The 22,690-nt window shown below is 40.1% G+C and overlaps 1 protein-coding gene across 4 annotated transcripts in view; it reads left to right on the top strand.

The window, feature by feature from the left end:
* The window catches only part of PITRM1 (pitrilysin metallopeptidase 1), a 59,037-nt gene that overhangs the window by 26,934 nt on the left and 9,413 nt on the right, over positions 1 to 22,690 (top strand). For 3 of the 4 annotated variants that reach the window (XM_023548748.2, XM_023548749.2, XM_023548750.2), the window contains exons 15-21: positions 3,510 to 3,626; positions 16,895 to 17,027; positions 18,432 to 18,552; positions 18,673 to 18,749; positions 19,068 to 19,233; positions 19,613 to 19,713; positions 21,247 to 21,370. In XM_023548748.2, the coding sequence (XP_023404516.1) occupies positions 3,510 to 3,626; positions 16,895 to 17,027; positions 18,432 to 18,552; positions 18,673 to 18,749; positions 19,068 to 19,233; positions 19,613 to 19,713; positions 21,247 to 21,370 (839 nt within the window). The remainder of the gene's footprint in view (positions 1 to 3,509; positions 3,627 to 16,894; positions 17,028 to 18,431; positions 18,553 to 18,672; positions 18,750 to 19,067; positions 19,234 to 19,612; positions 19,714 to 21,246; positions 21,371 to 22,690) is intronic. The other variant, XM_010590608.3, reaches the window with a different exon arrangement.

Below are 22,690 nucleotides of genomic sequence, written 5' to 3'. Positions count from 1 at the left end.
TCTCATAAAATGGATACATAATGGGTAACGAGTTACTTCTTATGGATGAGCAAATAAAGTGGTTTCTTGAGATGGAATACATTCTTGGTGAGGATGCTGTGAAAATTGTTGAAATGACAAAGAATTTAGAATATTACATGAACTTAGTTGGTAAAGCAGCATCAGGGTTTGAGATGATCGACTGCAATTTTGAAAGAAGTTCTACAGTGGGTAAAATGCCATCAAACAGCATCGCATACTACGGAGAAATCTTTTGAGAAAGGAACAGTCAACAGATGCAGCAAACTGTGTTGTCGTCTTATTTTAAGAAATGGGCACAGCCACTCCAGCCTTCAGCAACCACCACCCTGATCAGTCAGCAGCCATCAATCTCGAGGTAGGACCTCTATCAGCAAAAGATTATGACTTGCTGAAGGCTCCGATGATGGGTAGCCTTTTTTAGCAATAAAGTATTTTTTAATTAGGGTATTCAGATTTTTTTGGATATAATGCTGCTGCACCCTGAATAGACTACAGTGTAGTGTAAACATAACTTTTATACGCACAGCGAAACGAAAAAATGCCTGTGACTCACTTTATTGCAATATCGGCTTTATTGTCGTGGTCTGAAACAGAACTCTCAGGATCTTTGAGGTGTGCCTGTATTTAGTGGAAAATATTTGAGTTTTCTTTCTCTGACATGTTTCCACCTTACACAGGTTCTGGCTTTCACAGGTTTTAATATGTAATAAAGGACTTGTATCCATAATACGTTAAAAACTTAAATGATTCAATAATGGGAAGTCAAACAACCCAATTAAAAAATGAACAAAAAATTTTAATAGATACTTAACCTAAGAAGGTATACAAATGGCAGATAAGTATAAAGCCTTGTTTATGTTGGGAATAACGTCATTATTAGGAAAATACATCATTATTTATTAGGAAGATGCATCTTAAAACTTAAGTGATACACCATTCCACACCCACTAAAAACCAAAAAACCAAAACCCACTGCTGTCGAGTCGATTCCGACTCATAGCGACCTTATAGGACAGAGTAGAACTGCCCCATAGAGTTTCCAGGGAGCACCTGGCGGATTTGAACTGCCGATCTCTTGGTTAGCAGCCATAGCACTTAACCACTATGCCACCTAGGGTGGCTAAAATTAAAAAGTAAATAAAATCCTGCTGGTACAAAATGTTGTCAATGATACGAAGCAAGTGGTACTCTCCTAAGTTGCTATTGGAAAGCAAAATGGTGTAGCCACTAAAGAAAACCATTTTACATTTTTTATAGTGTTAAGCGTACACTTACCATGAAGCCTAGAAGTACTCCTGCTGGTTATTTACTCAAGGAATGAAAATATGTCCACACAAAACCCGAAACAACCTAGATTTCCATCACTTGGTGAACAGGTAAACAGATTCACTTAGAAACATGGATGAATCTCAAGAACATTAGGCTAAGTGAAATAAGTCAGTCACAAAAAAATACATAATACTAAATGAGTCCATTTATATGAAATCCTAGAAATGGCAAAACTGTGATGACAGAAGGCAAGTCAATGATTGCTAGAAGCCAGGAGTGGGTATAGGACATTGAGTTACACACTAGATATAGACTTTAATAGTGTGGACTATATGCATATTTTTAATAGGCTTTATGGAGGTGTAATTTACATATAATAAAACAATTTTTAAGATAAAATTCAGTGAGTTCTGACAAATACATAGTCACAACGACCATAATCATGATACAGAACATATTCATGACCCCAGAAAGTTCCTGCATGCCCTTTTGTAACCCATTTGCAGGCTTTTCTACCTCTGAAACCTCAATACGTGATTCTGACCTCAATCACCTAATGTCTGAGACCGCTTTATCCCACAAATTTCTTTTCTGACTTAAATACCACATATAGTCCTTGACCCTCCCATGGTTTTACAGTGTGTTGCCTGAATTCCTTTACTTCTTCCTTATTCAAGGTCCACTGTCTTGCCAGTGTGTCTGGCGTCCTTTCCCTCCATCTCTCCATTGGGATCTGCTTTGTGAAACCCCAGCCTGGGACCAGGTCAGCCCCCCTCTTGCTGCCCTTCTGCACTCAGCCTGCCAAGTGCTGTTGGAGGAAGCCACATGCTGGTGTGGTTTGGGGCCAGTATAGATTGTTGTTGTTTTGTGCCCTCAAGTTGACTCTCATAGTGACCCTACAGAAGTAGAGTTGTTCCGTAGGGTTTCTTAGGCTTTGATCGTCACGGGAACAAATCTCCAGGTCTCTTCTTTCTAGGAGCCACTGGTGAGTTTGACCCGCCAGCCTTTCACTTAGCAGCTTAACCATTGCACCACCAGGGCTGCTGATTTGACACTATGAACTGCTTCTGTCTTCTTGAAACTGCCCCCCCGCTTTTTGTTTACTTGTGTTAGTGTAGCTACACCAGCCTGCTTTTCCTTAGTGTTTTCATAGTTTCATCTTTTCAAAGCTTCATCCTTTTTTTCCATCCTTTTATTGAGAGACTGTCTGTGTTCTTATCTTTAGGGTATTTCTCTTTTAAGCAGAATACATTGAGTTTTGTTTTCACATTGAGTCTGACAATCTTAGTCTTTTAATTGGAATGTATAATCTGTGTACCTTGATGTAATTTAGTGACATACATCGTCATTTCATACCTTGGATTCGCGTCTCTAAGTGGACAGTTTGTGATAACTTGCTCTCAAGGAACTTAGGAACTTTAAAAGGGTAGAAATGGAAGATGAGTGAAGCTTCTACTCTTCCGTTTAAGGTCAGCGTGTCAGACACCATAAGTATCCTTTATCATGATCTCAAGTTAAATTCTAAATCAGCTACAGCCATCCCCTACAAATCATGTATGTGAAACAGTGTACTTTTATATTTGACGGAATTTTAAACTCTGAAGTCTCTTTACACATGTACCATTCTGTTCTATCCTTAAAATTCTAGAAAACTTTTGGATTGTCTTTTCTTATAGATTGTGTAATTCTGTGGAATAATTCCATGAAAAAGGAGCTTCTGCCTCTGATTATATGAATAGACTATCAGGCCTCAAAAATGTATTTTTAAGTATTGTTATAATTTGTGAAATTTGTGTGATTATAAAAGCATTTCGCTGAGGTTAGTGAACATAAAACAGGAGAAAACAAGTGCAAAGGTCAGTAAATTGGAAGCCAGCAAGACATGATTTGAAAATCCTGAGAAAAGTACAGTCTGTATAGTAAAAAATTCGGGAGGTGACTGGAAACTGCTGGAGAAAACCACTGCTCTCCAGCAATTTTTTTTAATAATTGAAAAATCAGAATTGGAAAACGGGCTACCTACTGCGCCAGGTTATTGATGCCTCTAGATCTAATTTGGAAATGGCAGATGCCGTATAAACCTTAGGTACTGATGTAGTAGCAGTTGGCGTGGGATTGCTATTTTTTTAATCTTAAGTTAATACCACATAGGAGATAAACTACATAAAATCTTTTAATTACCCTCCTGAATGTTCATTACCTGTTTTTCTTGTTTTTAGGTTTAGAATTACGGACTCAGCAAAGTAAACCTCAAGATGCCTCTTGTCTACCAGCTTTAAAAGTTTCGGATATCGAGCCTACCATATCTTTTACTCAGTTGGATGTAGCATTGGCAGGTCAGTGCCAACACTGTAGTTTTCATGGGTACAAGTTTTCTTTAGAGAACCTGGTGGCACAGTGGTTAAGCACTTAGCTATTAACTGAAAGCTTCGGATTTGGAACCCACCAATGGTTCCTTAGGAGAAAGATGTGACAGCCTGCTCCAGTAAAGATCCCAGCCTAGGAAACCCTATGGGGCAGCTCTGCTCTGTCTTTTGAGTTGGAATCAACTTGATGGCAACGGGTTTGGAAGTTTTCTTTAGTTAAATGTCAGTATCCATGGTCATATTTTGAATGTTTTTCATGAAACATTTGAATGTCCCTTTTCACTTGGTTACTTCTCTTTCACATTTCTCGTAAATTGTTTCTAACACTCAGTGTGACAGACTTCTCTGCTCAGTGAGCGTCTTGTGTTTGTTTTCCTGGGGGTGGATCGGGTGCAGCTTTGTACTCTGTGGCTTCGGGAGCTAATGAGGACTGGGGCTGTGCTGCAGCTGTGTAAGTGCACTTTGTAAAGGGCGTGGTCTGTAAGTATACAGGAGACTACAGGAGGTCAGTAGGCAACACCTTGTAGGTGCTGAGGAGTCATGGAGAATGGGGAGGGAGTTCCAGGCTGCTCTCGTCCTCCTGCCTCATCCTGGTGTGACGTTCTGTAGCCAGCCACTGCTGTTGCGTTCTTAAAGATACTCGGTTTCACTTTGGCTTCTGGTTGGTGGCATGTGAGACACGTTGCTTTCTTGAGTAATGTTACCCTGTTAGGTGCTGGCTTTCAGCCTCCAAGTGGACAGTAATTTCCTTTAGTGATCTGTCCTGAGGACAGTCACACTACAGTGTTAGGCTCTAACGCGCACTTGCCTAGGATAGGGTTCTGAGCTGTATGTGAACATCACTTGTTTTTTGTGAAGCAACTGTGGTCTACCTTTTTTTTTTTTTTTTTTAACATTGCTTGTCATGTTTACCACATCTGATTTATTTGTGGATGTATGCATATGTGTAAATATTTTCTTCTAGACTAGACTTCTTGAAAGTGGAGTCAGAGTCCCTCTTACCTTTAATTCCCCTATATATAGATGAAGCTCATTGATGCTCATGAAAAAATTAGGGAGTATAAATCAGCGTCAGCTCCTCTTCTAGTTCAAGGAATTGTGCTCGGGATATAAAAATGTAATACATAATACCTACCCTTGAAAGACTTAGATCTCTGAAGACACGGTATGTGAATAGCAATACAGAATATCATATGCCCAGAGAAGGGTTTATGTAAAGGCGAGTGATGGTGGATGGAATAAGGTAAGGACAAGCTTGAGTACTAGAATAGTTATAAAACCAGAAGAATATTACTATATTCTTCTCTTCTGATTCTTTAAAACATGGGGATTACTTTAGTATTTAAGACTTAGTTTTTCTGTCATAACAAAGTAAAATTTATATAAAAGTACAATTTACATACAGCAAATGAATAGCATGGCTTTTTTAATGTAAATTTTAAACCCCCTCCTTTGAAAAGCAGTAGCATTACTTTAAAATTTTAGAAGGGTTAAACTGTTCTCCGCAATGGCAGTGCCTCTGCGGGGGCATCCTGAAGGCCGTGGGAGCGGCCCAGCCAGCCGGGAAGGAGGCACAGGCCTGGAGCCGGCGTGGGCGTGGAGCTCGCGGCGGCTGCCTAGCCCCCGGCCTGTGCCGCTGCCCAGGGTGCCCTGGGGCCTCTTTGGGGCCGAGCGAGGCCCAGTGCTGAGTGGATGGCCCCACTCCTGCAAGTGCAGTCCACGCCCAGCCTCCGATCCTCCTCCCGGTCACCACTCTCAGGTGCCAGGGGCAGGCGTAGACCACCGGCCGGAGGGCCACTCTGAAGACCATCTGGAATGGCGTTCACAAGTAGACGCGTACCTCAATGCCACCGTGGACCCCCTGGGAGGGGAGGCCGGGCTCTGCCAATGTAAGTACCGTGGCAGATCTAAGCCTCATCCATGTTATGGTTACAAGCTCTCCCCACTGAATGGGCGTGGCTCTCCGTGTTTGGGTTCACATTGACACTGGCATCCCCCCCCGACGAGTGCCGCAAGCAGCACGACAGGTGCCGCAGGACCTGTGTCAAAAGGAAGAATGACTGTGCCGAGGAGTTCAGGACGGTGTCTCCAAATCTGCCGAGGAGTGCAGGAAACATTAGGACTCGCGAAGCGTGTTCAGGCGTGTGAAACAGCAGTGGGGCTCTTGTGTGACAGTGTGCTACACATTTAGGCTGTGAACCACGCCTAGATAGCCAGAGCCGGATGTTGGTGTCGCCGTGAAGAAAAAAACGATCTTTCAAGAAGATGCTGACCGTAACAGCAGATGAAGATGAAAGAATATAGCCTTTGACAAAGAGCTAATGTTTTTACATCATAAAGCTGCCTTATTTGTAGATAAATTATTTTCAGACTTTACAAGATTTTATATTTTGACATTATAACCTCAAACTAAAAAAAGGGGTGTGGTGGGGGGATAGGAGGAAGGGCTTGCCTTCTCTCTCAGCCCCGCTCAGCCACCTTCCTGAGAGCTGCCGCCCTAGTGTACCAGAGGGTCCTGACCCACCCCAGGGAAAGGTGTGGTGGGGGGGAGGGATAGGAGGAAGGGCTTGCCTTTTCTCTCAGCTCCACTCAGCCACCTTCCTGAGAGCTGCTACCTTAGTGTACCAGAGGGTCCTGACCCACCCTGGGGAGAGGTGTGGTGGGGGGGAGGGATAGGAGGAAGGGCTTGCCTTCTCTCTCAGCCCCACTCAGCCACCTGCCTGAGAGCTGCTGCCCTAGTGTACCAGAGGGTCCTGACCCACCCTGGGGAGAGGTGTGGTGGGGGGGAGGGATAGGAGGAAGGGCTTGCCTTCTCTCTCAGCCCCACTCAGCCACCTTCCTGAGAGCTGCTGCCCTAGTGTACCAGAGGGTCCTGACCCACCCTAGGGAGAGGTGTGGTGGGGGGGAGGGATAGGAGGAAGGGCTTGCCTTCTCTCTCAGCCCCACTCAGCCACCTTCCTGAGAGCTGCTGCCCTAGGGTGCCAGACAGTCCTGACCCACCCTGGGGAGAGGTCTGTGCTAGGGGAGAACTGTTCAAAAGCAAGCATCTGCAGCTCATGTTCTGCAACCACATTTACAAAAAAAAAAAGTCAAAATTAAAAGTTGATTCTAAGATATGTTCAACATTAGTTTAGTTGGAAATACGAGAAAATTCTCACTTGGAAATATATTTGTTTACTATGAAATTTAAATATGTATTTATGCCTGGAAGGATCTGACTTTATTCTTTCTCTATTTTAATTGCACGTAATATGCGATTTCTTTATAACCCATTTAGCATATGAATAAGCGATGCTTCTGTTAATGGCAGGACTATTTATATGGACAAGATTTCCATGCCTGTTTCTCTGTATGATTGGAACCATCAGCTAGTAACCTCTTAGGGAACAGAACAGAACATCTGTTGTATATTATGCAGAGAAGGTGACGTGAACAAGATTCAGAAGCACAGCCACTCCTATTTTGTGAACCACTCATATGACAAATGTCATGTTTTACTATAACCTTTGCCTAAATTGGAAAAAAGAAGAATTAAGACAAATGAAAAGTTGTCGAACATAACACACATCAGAACACTATATGCTGTTATGCTTTGGTGTTTTTTTCCTAGCACTTGTCTCTTTTTTTTTGGATAATATTTTAATTGTTTTTGGTAAAGGTTTGCACAGCAAGTTAGGTTTCCGTTTGGCAATTTCTGCACAAATTGTTCAGTGACATTAGTTACATTTATCACGATATGTCAACACTCTTTTTAATTCTGTTCTGTTTGCCCCATTTCCAGTAGTGTAGTTTTCCTGCCCTCCTAGCTTCTCATCTTTGCTTTTGAGTAATTGTTGACTTTTTGGTCTTATACAGGTGGTTTTTAAGTAGAGTACCAATCTTACAGGTACTATTCTTTACTCTTCGGGCCACTCTGCTGTTTTGCTAAAAGGTGATCTCAGGGGCTAGGCTTGGTTCTAGGTTTAAAGAGTGTCGCAGGGCAATAGTGTTGTGGAATCCTCTGTTCTCTACTGTTTCAGTTTGTCTAGTGCATTTTTTTTTTTTTTTTAAGGATTTGAGTTCTGCTCCACATTTTTCTCCCATTGTATTATGACCCTGGTCAGAATGGTCAGTGGTGGTAGCTGGGCACCATCCAGTTCCTCTGGTCTCAGGGTAGGTGAGGTTATAGCTTGTGTAGATTTGTTCTTCTTGAAGCTTTTGGTCACCTTCTTACTGTTCGGTGCTCCTTGCAAATAGAGACTGGTAGTTGTGTCTTAGATGGCTGCCCATAAGCTTTTAAGACCTCAGATAGTCCTCACTTCACTAGGATACAGATCATGAGTTTTGTGAACTATGCTGTGCCAGTTGACTGAGTTGTCCCAGGAGACTGTGGTCCTAAGCTTTCAAATCCAGAAAACCAATCTTGGAAGGTGTCTGTTTATGCCTGAGGATTATCCATGTCTGTGTCTTCAAAGAATAAATGTGCCTGCACCTACATGTTTGTATTTACATTTACCTGTAGGTACTTCTGTAAGGAGCCCTGGTGGCACAGTGGTTAAGCGCTTTGCTACTAATCAAAAGGTCGGAAGTTCGAACCCACCAGCTGCTCAGTGGGAGAAAGATGTGGCAGTCTGCTTCTGTCAACCTTGCAGCCTTAGAGCTGGAAAAAAATGTAGAACAAAATTCTAACTGACAAAAAAAACAGGCCAAACTTACTGGCCTGACAGAGACTGGAGAAACATGAGAGTATGGCTCCCAGACACCCTCTTAGCTCAGTAATGAAGTAACTCCTGAGGTTTACCCTTCACCTTCAGCCAAAGATTAGGCAGGCCCATAAAACAGAATGAGACTAAGTGGGCACACCAGCCCAGGGGCAAGGACCAGAAGGCAGGAGGGGACAGGAATACCAGTAATGGGGAACCCAAGTTCAAGAAGGGGAGAGTGTTGACATGTCGTGGTATTGGCAACCAGTGTCACAAAACAGTATGTGTGTTAATTGCTTAATGAGAGACTAGTTTGCTCTGTAAACCTTCATCTAAAGTACAATTAAAAAAAAAATTGCAGCCTTGGAAACCCTATGTGGCAGTTTTACCCTGTCCTGTAGGGTCACTGTGAATGGAAATTGATGGCAATGGGTTTGGTTTTGGTTGGTTTATAGATAGTTCTGTCTGTTCTCACCTATATACACCCCTGTACATACCCGTATCCTGGTATGCCTGTACCCATCTGTGTGTGCTCAGATACTCGTTTACTTTGGTAGTGCGGTACTCATTACGTCCACATCTGGTGCCCCTTTTCCCATCCCCAATAAGAACTAGTCTCTGTGACCTAAAGTGTACTTTCCCCTCCCTTCTCCCCGTAACCACCAATGAACATTGGTCCTTCTATATATATATATTCTTCTTATAGAAGAGAGCTCATAAATAATATTTGTCCTTATATGTTTGGCTTATTTCACTTAACATTGTGCCCTCCAGGTCCAACCATGTTATGTTTTGGGATTCATCCTTGTTCTTTCTGATTGGGTAGTATTCTGTTGTATGTATGTACCACAGTTTGCTTATCCATTCATCTATTGATGGGCATTTCAGTTATTTCCATTTATTTGCTATTGTGAATAAAGCAGCAGTGAACATTTAAAAAAAAAAAAAAGACAAGGCAGAGCCAGGATGGCGGAATAGGCAGACGCTTCCAGCAAGCCCTTTTTACAACAAAGACCCGAAAAAACAAGTGAAATGAGTATATTCCTGACAAGCTGGGAGCCCTGAGCTTCAAAGGCAAGCTTAGAAAATGAACCGAGGGGCAGGGGGAGGAAAAGACAGTTCAGAAGCAGAGGGGACTTACCGGACCTGAATCGCGGGGAGCCCTCAGGCACCATTCCCGGAGCGGTGACGGCGAGTTGGTACTAGCGTTTGGCCACAGTTTCCTCAGGGAGAAGCAGCCAGCCACGCAGCCTACTTACACCTCCGGAACCTGAGAATAATGGTGCTCTCGGCAAATGCTAAGTACTTGCATATTTTACCACCGCCCCCCCCCCACCCCCAAGCCAGCTTCAGCGGCTGAGTTCCCTGGGCCTGAGATAAGCACTGTTGAGCACCTAGAGCCATCCTCCAGGCCTTGGGGAAGGAAAAAATTTGCAACTAGGGGAAAAGATAATTTGCTAGCTCTACTAACTGGGGAAGCTCAGGACAGAAGTGGCTCCTGTCCAAGCATAAACGGTCCATGGACTTTGAGTACCTTTCCCCTCTGCATGGTCTTGTGTGGGCCTATTTAGGGAGAATTGGCCCTTGTTGGCAGACTCCAACCATTTTCAGCTGTGCAGTGGAGAGGTAGGTGTTTGATGTTTGATATTGCTTTGCCTATTAAACAAGGTCCTCACCTACCGACGTCAGGGACCTAAGGACTGGTAGTTCCACTCAGGCCACCCAGACACCCACAACAGGGGTCCAAAGATAACTGGTACCTCCCAGTCCTTACAACCAAAAACATTGGGTGCCCGTGGTCCGTCTGCAGAACGCACCCACCTGCATGCTCTAGGGAACAGGGATGCGCTTTCCTCAGAGACACTCGGGTCGGTTCTCGGCCTCCTGCCTTGTTCAGAGCGCGACCCCCTGCTGCAATCAGATACCGGTATATGCACCAATCACCCCTGCCCCTCTAAGACTGTAGGACAGAGCCTGTACCACACACTTGATGATCAGCTATCTGGGTACCTGAGCTGAATTCATACAGGAAAACTGAATGGACTCCTAGACTGATATACCTGATAACAGCTCTAGCCATCAGGGGACAGGACGTCAGAGCTCCAAAGGCGAAAATAATCAAGCCAGTTCACTCAAGCAACCCAAAGGGATATACCAAAACAAAACAAAGCAAGAAGCTATGACACAGCAAGCATAAACTAATACAATAACTTATAGATGGCTCAGAGACAACAGTCAATATTAAGTTACATAAAGAAACAGACCACAATCACCTCAACGAGCTCTCAAAACAAAGAATCCAGGGATCTTCTAGATGAAAGTGCATTCCTGGAATTACCAGTTGCAGAGTATAAAAGTTTAATATACAGAACCCTTCAAGACACCAGGAAGGAAATGAGGCAATACGCAGAACAAGCCAAGGAACACACAGATAAAGCAACTGAAGAAATTAGAAAGATTATTCAGGAACATAATGAAAAGTTTAATAAGCTGGAAAAATCCATAGACAGCGATCTGAAATTCAGAAGATTAACAATAAAATTATAGAATTAAACAACTCGATAGAAAGTCAGAGGAGCAGAATTGAGCATGTAGAAGCTAGAATTTCTGAACTCAAAGATTAATCACTTCGCACTAATATATTTGAAGAAAAATCAGATAAAATAATTAAAAAAAAATGAAGAAACCTTAAGAATCATGTGGGACTCTATCAAGAGAAATAACCTACGAGTGATTGGAGTACCAGAACAGGGAAGGATAACAGAAAATACAGAGGAAATTGTTGAAGATTTGTTGGCAGAAAACTTCCCTGATATTGTGAAAGATGAGAAGATATCTATCCAAGATGCTCATTGAATTCCACATAAGGTAGATCTTAAAAGAAAGTCACCAAGACATATTATAATCAAGCTTGCCAAAACCAAAGATAGAGAATTGTAAGAGCAGCGAGGGATAAACGAAAAGTCACCTACAAAGGAGAACCAATAAGAATAAGCTCGGACTACTCGGCAGAAACCATGCAGGCAAGAAGGCAATGGGATGACATATTTAAAAAATTGAAGGAAAAAAAAAAAACTGCCTGCCAAGAATTATATACCTATCAAAACTGTCTCTTAAATATGGAGGTGAAATTAAGACATTTCCAGATAAACACAAGCTGAGGGAATTCTTAAAAACCAAAGCAAAACTACAAGAAATACCAAAGGGAGTTCTTTGATTAGAAAATCGATAATATCAGGTATGAACCCAAGACTAGAACACTGGGCAGAGCAACCAGAAGTAAACCCAGAAAGGGAAATCCAAAAAAACAAAGCAAGATTATTTAAAAAAAAAACAAAAACAAAACCTCAAAACGGGTAACAGTGATGTTATTATATAAAAGAAGACAACATTAAAATAATAAAGAGGGACTAAGAAATGTAATCATATGCCTTCCATATGGAGATAAAGATATAGTGATACAAAGAAATAAAAGTTAGGTTTAAATTTAGAAAAATAGGGGTAACTAATAAGGTAACCACAAGGAGAGAAACTATCCTACACATCAAAGTAAAATACAAGAAAAAAATAGATGCTCAGCAGAAACAAAACAACAACAAATATGAAAAAAGGACAATATATAAAGATAATCTACTCAGCACATAAAGTTAAGTGGGAAAAAGAAACTCAACAACACACAGAAAAAAGACATCAAAATGATAGCACTGAATTCATACCTATCCATAATTATCCTGAATGTAAATGAATTAATGCATCAATAAAGAGACAGACTGGCAGAATGGATAAGAAAACAAGATCCATCTATATGCAGCCTACAACAGACACACCTTAGGCTTAGAGACACAGACAAACTAAAACTCGATGGGAAAAAATATATCAAGCAAACAACAATCAAAAAAGAGCAGGAGTGGCAATATTAATTTCTGACAAAATAGACTTTAAAGTTAAATCCATCATAAAGGATAAGGAAGGACACTATATAATGTTTAAAGGGACAATATACCAAGAAGGTATAACCATATTAAATACACACCCAATGACAGGGCTGCAAGATACATAAAACAAACTCTATCAGCATTGAAAAGTGAGATAGATAGCTCCACAATAATAGTAGGAGACTTCAACACACCACTTTCGGTGAAGGACAGGACATCCAGAAAGAAGCTCAATAAAGACACGGAAGATCTAAATGCCACAGTCCACCAACTTGACCTCATAGACATATACAGAACACTGCATCCAACAGCAACCAACTATACTTTCTTTTCTAGTGCACATGGAACATTCTCTGGAATAGACCACATATTAGGTCAAAAAGCAAACCTCAGCAGAATCCAAAACATTGAAATATTATGAAGCATCTTCTCTGACCATAAGGCCATAAAAGTGGAAATCAATAACAGAAAAAGCAGGGAAAAGAAATCAAACGCTTGGAAACTGAACAATACCCTGTTTAAAAAAGACTGGATTATAGAAGACATTAAGGATGGAATAAAGAAATTCATAGAATCCAAAGAGAATTAAAACACTTCCTATCAGAACCTTTGGGACGCAGCAAAACGAGTGCTCAGAGGCCAATTTATATCAATAAATGCACACATCCAAAAACAAGAAAGGGCCAAAATCAAAGAATTATCCCTACAACTTGAACAAATAGAAAGAGAGCAACAAAAGAAACCCACAGGCACCAGAAGAAAACAAATAATAAAAATTAGAGCTGAACTAAATGAAATAGAAAACAGAAAAACAATTGAAAGAATTAACAAGACCAAAATAAAAGCTGTTTTTTTTGAAAAAATCAACAAAATTGATAAACCACTGGCCAAATGGACAAAAGAAAAACAGGAGAGGAAGCAAATAAACCAAATAAGAAATGAGATGGGCGATATTACAACAGACCCAACTCCAGTTAAAAGAATCGTTATCAGTTCACTGTGAAAAATTGTACTCAAACAAATTAGAAAACCTAGAAGAAATGCATGAATTCCTAGAAACACACTACCTACCTACACTAACACAAACAGAGGTAGAAAAACTAAATAGACCCATAACAAAAAAAGAGATTGAAAAGGTAATCAAAAAACCCCGACAAAAAAAGCCCGTGTCTGGTCGGCTTCACTGCAGAGTTCTACCAAACTTTCAGAGAAGAGTTAACACCACTACTACTAAAGGTATTTCAGAGCATAGAAAAGGACGGAATACTACCAAACTCATTCTATGAAGACACCATATCCCTGATACCAAAATCAAGACACCACAAGAAAAGAAAATTACAGACCTATTTCCCTCATGAACTTAGATGCAAAAATCCTCAACAAAATTCTACCCAATAAAATTCAACAACATATCAAAAAATAATTCACCATGACCAAGTGGGATTCATACCAGGTATGCAGGGATGGTTCAACATTAGAAAAACAATTAACGTAATCCACCACATAAATAAAACAAAGGGCAAGAATCATATGATTTTATCAATTGATGCAGAAAAGGCATTTGACAAAGTTCAACACCCATTCATGATAAAAACTCTCCGCAAAACAGGAATAGAAGGAGAGTTCCTCAACATAAGGGCATTTATACAAAGCCAACAGCCAACATCACCCTAAATGGAGAGAGCATGAAAGCATTCCTGTTGAGATCGGGGACCAGACAAGGATGCCCTTTATCGTCGCTCTTATTCAACATTGTGCTGGAGGTCCTAGACAGAGCACTTAGCAAGATAAATAAGGGCATCCAGATTGGCAAGGAAGAAGTCAAAGTATCTCTATTTGCAGATGACATAGTCTTATACACAGAAAACCCTAAGGAATCCTCCAGAAAACTACTGAAACTAATTGAAGAGTTCAGCAGAGTATCGCGATACGAGATAAACATACAAAAATCAGTTGGATTCCTCTAAACCAACAAAAAGAACATCGAAGAGGAAATCACCAAAACAATGCCATTTACATTAGCCTCCAAGAAGGTAAAATACTTAGGAATAAATCTTACCAGAGATGTAAAACACTTATAGAAAGAAAAGTACAGTACACTTCTGCAAGAAACCAAAAGAAACTTGCGTAAGTAGAAGAACGTACCTTGCTCACGGATAGGAAGACTTAACATTATAAAAATGTCTGTTCTACTGAAAGCGATCTATACATTTAATGCAATTCCGATCCAAATCCCAAGGACATTCTTTAATGAGATGGAGAAACAAATCACCAATTTCATATGAAAGGGAAAGAGGCCCCGGATAAATAAGGCATTACTGAAAAAGAAGAACAAAGTGGGAGGCCTTACTTTACTTGATTTTAGAACCTGTTATACCGCCACAGTAGTCAAAACAGCCTGGTACTGGTACAACAACAGATACATGGACCAATGGAAAAGAATTGAGAATCCAGACATAAATCCATCCACATATGAGCAGTTGATATTTGACAAAGGCCCCAAAACAGTTAAATGGGGAAAAGACAGTCTTTTTAACAAATGGTGCTGGCATAACTGGATATCCATCTGCAAAACAATGAAACAAGACCCATATCTCACTCCATGCACAAAAACTAACTCAAAATGGATCAAAGACCTAAATATAAAATCTAAAATGGTACAGATCATGGAAGAAGAAATAGGGACAATGTTAGGAGCCCTAATACATGGCATAAACAGTATACAAAACACTATTAAGAATGCAGAAGAAAAACTAGATAATTGGATGCTCCTAAATGTCAGACACCTTTGCTCATCCAAAGACTTCACCAAAAGAGTAAAAAGACTACCTACAGACTGGGAAAAAGTTTTTAGCTATGACATTTCTGATCAGCGCCTGATCTCTAAAATCTACATGATACTGCAAATACTCAACTACAAAAAGACAAATAACCCAATTAAAAAATGGGCAAAAGATATGAATAGGCACTTCACTAAAGAAGACATTCAGGTAGCTAACAGATACATGAGGAAGTGCTCATGATAATTAGCCATTAGAGAGATGCAGATCAAAACTACAATGAGATATCATCTCACTCCGACAAGGCTGGCATTTATCCAAAAAACACAAAATGACAAATGCTGGAGAGGCTGTGGTGAGATTGGAACACTTATACTCTGCTAGTGGGAATCTAAAATGGCACAACCACTTTGGAAATCGATTTGGCACTTCCTTAAAAAGCTAGAAATAGAAGTACCATACGACCCAGCAAACCCACTCGTTGGAATATATCCTAGAGAAAGAAGAGCCTTTACATGAACAGATATATGCACACACATGTTTATTGCAGCACTGTTTACAATAGCTTAAAGATGGAAGGAACCAAGGTGCCCATCAACAGATGAATGGATAAGTAAATTATGGTATATTCATACAATGGAATACTACACATCGATAAAGAACAGTGAGGAATCTGTGAAACATTTCATAACATGGAGGAACCTGGAAGGCATTATGCTGAGTGAAATTAGTCAGTTGCCAAAGGACAACTATTGTATAAGACCACTATTATAAGATCTTGAGAAATAGTTTAAACTGAGAAGAAAATATTCTTTTGTGGTTACGAGATGGAGGAGGGAGGGAGAGTGGGAGAAGGGTATTCACTAATTAGATAGTAGATAAGAACTGCTTTAGGTGAAAGGAAAGAGAACACACAATACAGGGGAGGCCAGCACAACTGGACTAAACCAAAAGCAAAGAAGTTTCCTGAATAAACTGAATGCTTCAGAGGCCAGCGTAGCAAGGGCAGGGGTTTGGGGACCATGGTTTCAGGGGACATCTAAGTCAATTGGCATAATAAAATCTATTAACAAAACATTCTGCATCCCACTTTGAGGAGTGGTGTCTGGGGTCTTAAGCGCTAGCAAGCAGCCATCTAAGATGCATCAATTGGTCTCAACCCACCTGAATCAACGAGAATGAATAACACCAAGGACACAAGGTAATTATAAGCCCAAGTGACAGAAAGGGCCACATGAACCAGAGACTCCATCATCCTGAGACCAGAAGAACTGGATGGTGCCCAGCTACAACCGATGACTGCCCTGACAGGGAACACAACAGAGAACCCCTGAGGGAGCAGGAGAGCAGTGGGACACAGACCCGAAATTCTCATAAAAAGACCAGACTTAATGGTCTGACCGAGACTAGAAGGACTCCGGTGGTCATGGCCCCTAGACCTTCTGTTGGCCCAGGAGAGGAACCATTCCCGAAGCCAACTCTTCAGACATGAATTGGACTGGACAGTGGGTTGGAGAGGGATGCTGGTGAGGAGTGAGCTTCTTGGATCAGGTGGACACTTGAGACTATGTTGGCATCTCCTGTCTGGAGGGGAGATGAGAGGGTAAAGGGGGTTAGAAGCTGGCAAATTGGACACGAAAAGAGAGAGTGTAGGGAGAGAGTGGGCCGTCTCATTAGGGGGAGAGTAATTGGGAGTATGTAGCAAGATGTATATAAGTTTTTGTGTGAGAGACTGACTTGATTTGTAAACTTTCACTTAAAGCAAAATAAAAATTACTGAAAAAAAAGATTAAAATGTTACTGGTAATAATAAAATAATTAGGTTATTTTTGTCTTTATAGCTGGAGAAATCCCTGTTCAGTACTGTGCCCAGCCAACCAATGGCATAGTGTATTTCAGAGCGTTTTCTAGTTTAAACACACTTCCTGAAGAGCTGAAGCCATACGTGCCTCTCTTCTGCAGTGTCCTGACCAAGTAAGAACAAAGACACAAAAACGTGTATATCATTTAATATATATTCGTGTATTTTATTAATGAATATTTTCTGTATGTGTATTACATTGAGAGTAATCACTTCAGTGATTCATTTTATTTTTCAAAACTTGATGTACCAGTGTATAAGTAAGGCCTATATTTGTCTAGAATTTGTTTTCTTATGAGAATTATATTTTCTACCATAAGAGCTCAGCTGCTAACCAAAAGGCCGGCGGTTCGAGTCCACCAGCCCCTGCCCTATGGGGCAGTTCTACTCTGTCCTGCAGGGGTCACTAGGCATCGGAATCAAGAGGACGGCACACAACAACACAGTATATTACGTTAAAATATTTCTGAATCTATAGAATAAGATAATACTTCTAGAGACATATATCTCAGTGACTATTTTTTGAAGAGTTTGAAAAATGAATGTTTTTAATAAAAAAATGTGAGTAATGAAATGTAAAATGCAGCCTGGGGTAACCTTGAAGCATCATGTAGCATACCCTTTTTCCTTAGTTTACTTCTCAGCTGAGCGTGTAATCACTGCTCTTCTTTGTAAATAGATGTCTGTGAATATACTGGAAAATGCGTGCGCAGGTACATGCCCTGTTGTGTAACCCTTTCCTTCTGCTCCATTTCAGCTGGCCACGGATGGCAGGCTAAACTGGAGATAATCGTAGCTGCAGGCTTTCTTTTCCTACATTTCAGGGAAATAAGGGGAAATCAGACAGCTGCAGCAAGCTGTGTGGGGCCTGTTGCCCGATGTAGTTGTAGTCCTGGCTGAGTGTGTGATCAGATGAAGAATGTCTTTGACCTTTGGAAAGTTCTCTGCCTTTTTAATTTTTTTTTATTTAAACAGCTCCCTCTGCTTGTCCTTTTATGGTTATAGTAGTTTTTGAAAAGCCGCACAGTTGTGGCCTTGATTTAAATTATCTTTTTCACTAGTAGCATCGGTTAGAATGTTTCTTCTAAAAGTATCAATGCTGAGGTGACCATGTGCTCTTAAAAACTCAAAGACTTATTCTTTAGATCCTCCTTGCCCCAAAAACTGCCAGATAGTGAAGCAAATAAAGTACGTTAGAATGTTTCGGAAGAAGAAAAAAGTAGAGAATGCCCATAAAATATTAAAAGCTTAGGACTGGAAAAGCATAGTTGGATATTTTTAGAGCTAGACGTTGGCTGTTTCAGCCTCTGGTAGAGTTCTCTGTAGAACTTCCTGCAGGTTGCCACCTGGGAGAGGGCAGCCAACAGTCCTAGAACTAATTGTGAAAAAACAGAAGTTTGTGAAGGCTATGGTTATTGAATTAATTTAAGCAACTTGGAATTCAAAACGCATGATTTTTAAAATGTCACAGTGAAGTTGGCCTTGAGAACGTAAGAGATCTTTCTTTGCTGTAATAGGCTGGGCTGCGGCACTCTTAACTATCGAGAACAGGCTCAACAGATAGAACTGAAAACAGGAGGGATGACTGTTTCTCCGCACGTGCTCCCTGATGAGTCACATCTAGATACCTACGAGCAGGTAACGGCTTCTTTCTGGGTCACGCTACGCTCAGAAGTTTGTTTCTCCAGTGTCTTTTGCTTTTTTCTTTTAAATTTACCTCCTGATTAATTTTTTCTTTTCTTTTCTTTAATGATTTAGGGTGTGCTTTTTTCATCTCTCTGCCTGGATCGAAATCTGCCAGACATGATGCATTTGTGGAGTGAAATATTTAACAAGTAACATTATTTGCTAAAGATGTTACTTCTGGGGATGTATCAGAAATCTAAAGTCTGAAGTATTCTAAAAGTAGAGGATTTTACTCATTTGTTGGTTGTTGATTTTCTAACCTAATTTTATTTATAATTTCTGTGGACTCTTGTAAAATTTCTGAGGATGTGTGAATAGTCTGAAAATTTACACTTTATAAATTTTCTATAGTAGTAAGAGGGTATGAACATGTATAAATATGTGTATATATATATATATTCTCATATTAGGGAAGGGAATAGGGATGGATCTCTCCAGGTCTCTATTATATTTTTGTTTTTCCATAGCCCGTGCTTTGAAGAAGAAGAACACTTCAAAGTCTTAGTTAAAATGAGTGCTCAAGAGCTATCAAATGGAATCCCAGACTCTGGCCATCTGTACGCATCCATCAGGGCCGGCAGAACTCTCTCGCCTGCAGGAGACCTGCAGGAAACCTTTAATGGAATGCATCAGGTGAGAATGGTTTCAGGGAACATTTGTATTCTGGTGTATTCACATTTATTCCAAGGTTGCTAAAATAGTCTCTAAGTTATTTACATCTAGAAAAGCTAACTTTCTAATTGCCTACATTTCACGAGGAAAATTTTATTTTCACTTGCCTTTGGTTTTCTGCCACCTTCCCTTCCAACCCGACCGCTCCCCTGAGGCAGACGTCTGCAGCCTGCGCGCGCGGGTGTGCTCACACATACACACACGCTCCTAATTGGGACCCACATGCTCAGGCAATATGCTGATACCAAGGGTCTGTAGTTTTCAGACAGCAGAGACCTGTCTGTGGTTTCTGCTGGGCCCAGTGACGTCTGTCACCATGTATTTGATTCTTTTGGTTTAGGTCAGGTTAATGAAGAGAATTGCCGAAATGACGGACATTAAACCAGTACTGAGACAGCTTCCACGTATCAAGAAGCATTTATTAAACTGTGATAATATGAGGTGAGGTTTCGTGATTTGTGTCTAAACAAAGGCCTTATGACTCATCCCACTTCCTTAGGTTTAATTTTTAGAATTTTTTTACTTGAAGCCATAATTACATGAACTTATCTTTAAGATAAAAAGAAAACTTGGTACTGGGCTTGATTACAGAATTGATTCAGACTTTAAATGTTCTCTTAATTAAGAATTCATTTTCTGTGGGGAAAAAAGGATAATATTTTAAGTTTAATAAAAATTGTGGGAGGTGAGGGAGAAAACAAGCTAATTTAATCCTAAAACTGCAAAGTAGATTCACTGCAAATATTTAACATTATATTGCTTCCAAAGTCAAGAGTAAAGTTATATAAACAGAAATCAGTGACTCCAATAAAGGATGGTATGCTTAAGATGAAAGTAAAAACAAAATTCCTTGTAAGAATAATAATTATGCAATGGTTCGAGGAAAACGTCTAGCAGCTCAGTCATATAATAGACCGTAGGCCCACAGATTGAGGACAATTAAACTTAAGAAATTATTAGTTTATTTTCAGCATCTTACTACTAGTGATACTAATTTAGTACTGGCTACTACTTAAACAAGACAGTGTTTCCTTAAATCACTTTGTAGTTCTATCTAAAGAGTCATATACTTTCTATAACTTACCCCAATTAAATCTTGGAAATCACGGCCAGATTCCACAAGGTGGGCTCTGTGAGTAATGGCTTATGGGGCATAGGTCAATGCATAGGCTTTCTTGTCAGGCAGACCCGGGTAATAATTCCAAGCCTAACACAGTTATCTTGGGTAGCTTAACCATTTACATCTTCTCTTTCCTTCTCCATAAAAGCCTACTTTGCAGGTTATTGTAAGGATTAAAAGAAGTAATATATATAAAACAGTTAGTATAGTGCCTGGAATGTTGCTAGCGTTCGTTCAATGGTACTTTCTGTAAAGTTAACTAAATTTAGAATCTAGGACAGAAGGAAAAAAATACACTCTGTCAAAGTATTGTATATTTTACATAACTTTTAGTGGATACTATTTGTGGCTGTAGAATTTAGAAGGATTGTAAAATATATTTTTGAGAGCCTGGTAAAATTTTGGTTACTTATAAGTTTCTATTTTTAACAGCCAGTTTACATTTTCAAACGGTTGATTTCTCTTTAAGTTTTTGATGTTCTCATAAGTCTGAAGGCATTATTGAGGAATCTTGATATCTTTGTTCTCTCTACCCCTTCAGGAAAAAAAAAAAATTTTTTTTTTTTTGAGGGTCAAAAAATCCACCTTTGCATCTAAAGTGCTGTTTGTTAGCTGTAATGCACTTAAATGTATGAAAGGTTTTTGGTAACGTGAAAGCTCTCTAGAGAAGTAAGATGGCTGCATTCTTTCCATACTAGGCTACTGTTTCTTTTTAACATTTTTGAACATGGTTTTATATAAAAACTACATTATTCACTTTTATTTTTGTGTTATTTATAAAAAATATAATGATTAAGTAAAATAGTATTTTTTATAATACTGGTTTTCTGTGTGTGTATGTATGATTTTTTAAGCAGATGTTCAGTGAATGCAACTCCTCAGCAGATATCTCAGACAGAAAAAGTAGTAGAAAGCTTCATTAAAAACCTTGGTAGAAGTAAAAAAGAACGAAAACCTGTCCGTCCACATGTGATTGAGGTAACCATAATAAAAATACAGCTAGTAGCATGTGCCAAACACGTTGTTGTTAGGTGCTGCCAAGTCAGTTCCAACTCATGGCGACCCTAAATACAACAGAACGAAATTATGCCCGGTCATGTGCCATCCTTACAGTGGTTGCTATGATTGAGCCCATTGTTGCAGCCACTGTGTTGATCCATCTCGTTGAAGGCCTTCCTCTTTTTCGTTGACCCTCTACTTTACCAAGGATGATGTCCTTCTCCAGGGACTGATCCCTCAAGATAACATGTCTAAAATACATGAGACAAAGTCTCACCATCCTCGATTATGAAGAACATTCTGGGTGTACTTCTTCTAAGACAGATTTGTTCTTTCATCTGGAAGTCCATAGTATATTCAATATTCTTCACCAACACCATAATTCCAAGGAGTCAATTCTTCTTTGGTCTTCCTTATTTGTTGTCCAGCTTTCACGTGCATATGAGGCAACTGAAAATACCATGGCTTGGGTCAGGTGCACCTTAATCCTCAAAGTGACATCATTGCTTTTCAACACTTTAAAGAGGTCTTTTGCAGCAGATTTGCCCAATGCAATATATTGTCTGATTTCTTGACTGTTGCTTCCGTGGGTGTTGATAGTAGATCCAAGTAAAATGAAATCCTTGACAGCTTCAGTCTTTTCGCCATTTATCATGGTGTTGCTTATTGGTCCAGTTGTGAGAATTTTCATTTTCTTTATGTCGAGGTGTAATCCATACTAAAGGCTATGGTCTTTGATCTTCATCAGTAAGTGCTTCAAGTCCTTTTCACTTTCAGCAAGCAAGGTTGTATCGTCTGCATGTCATAGGTTGTTAGTAAATCTTCCTCCAGTCCTGACGCTGTGTTCTTTCTTCATATAGTCCAGTTTCTCAGATTATTTGCCCAGTATGCAGATTGAATAAGTATGATGAAATGATACAACCCCGATACATACCTTCCCTGCTTTTAAACCACGCAGTATCCCCTTGTTCTGTTCAAACAACTGCCTCTTGGTCTCTGTACAGGTTCCTTATGGGCAAATTAAGGGTTCTGGAATTCCCATTCTTCTCAGTGTTATCCGTAATTTTTTAGAATCCACATGGCCAAACGCCTTTGTGTAGTCAGTAAAACACAGGTAAACATCTTTCTGGTGATCTTTGCTTTCAGCCAAGATCTATCTGACATCAACAATGATATCGCTCATACCATGCATGTCCTTTTCTGAATCCAGCTTAAATTTCTGGCAGTTCCCTGTCAATGTACTACTGCAACTGATTTTGAATGATCTTCAGCAGAATTTTGCTCGTGTGTGATGTTAAT

This window comes from Loxodonta africana, chromosome 4, assembly GCF_030014295.1.
Source record: "Loxodonta africana isolate mLoxAfr1 chromosome 4, mLoxAfr1.hap2, whole genome shotgun sequence".
In the NCBI taxonomy this organism is placed as follows: domain Eukaryota; kingdom Metazoa; phylum Chordata; class Mammalia; order Proboscidea; family Elephantidae; genus Loxodonta; species Loxodonta africana.
The sequence above is the reverse complement of the archived record's forward strand: the minus strand, read 5'-3'. Positions and strand labels throughout refer to the sequence as shown.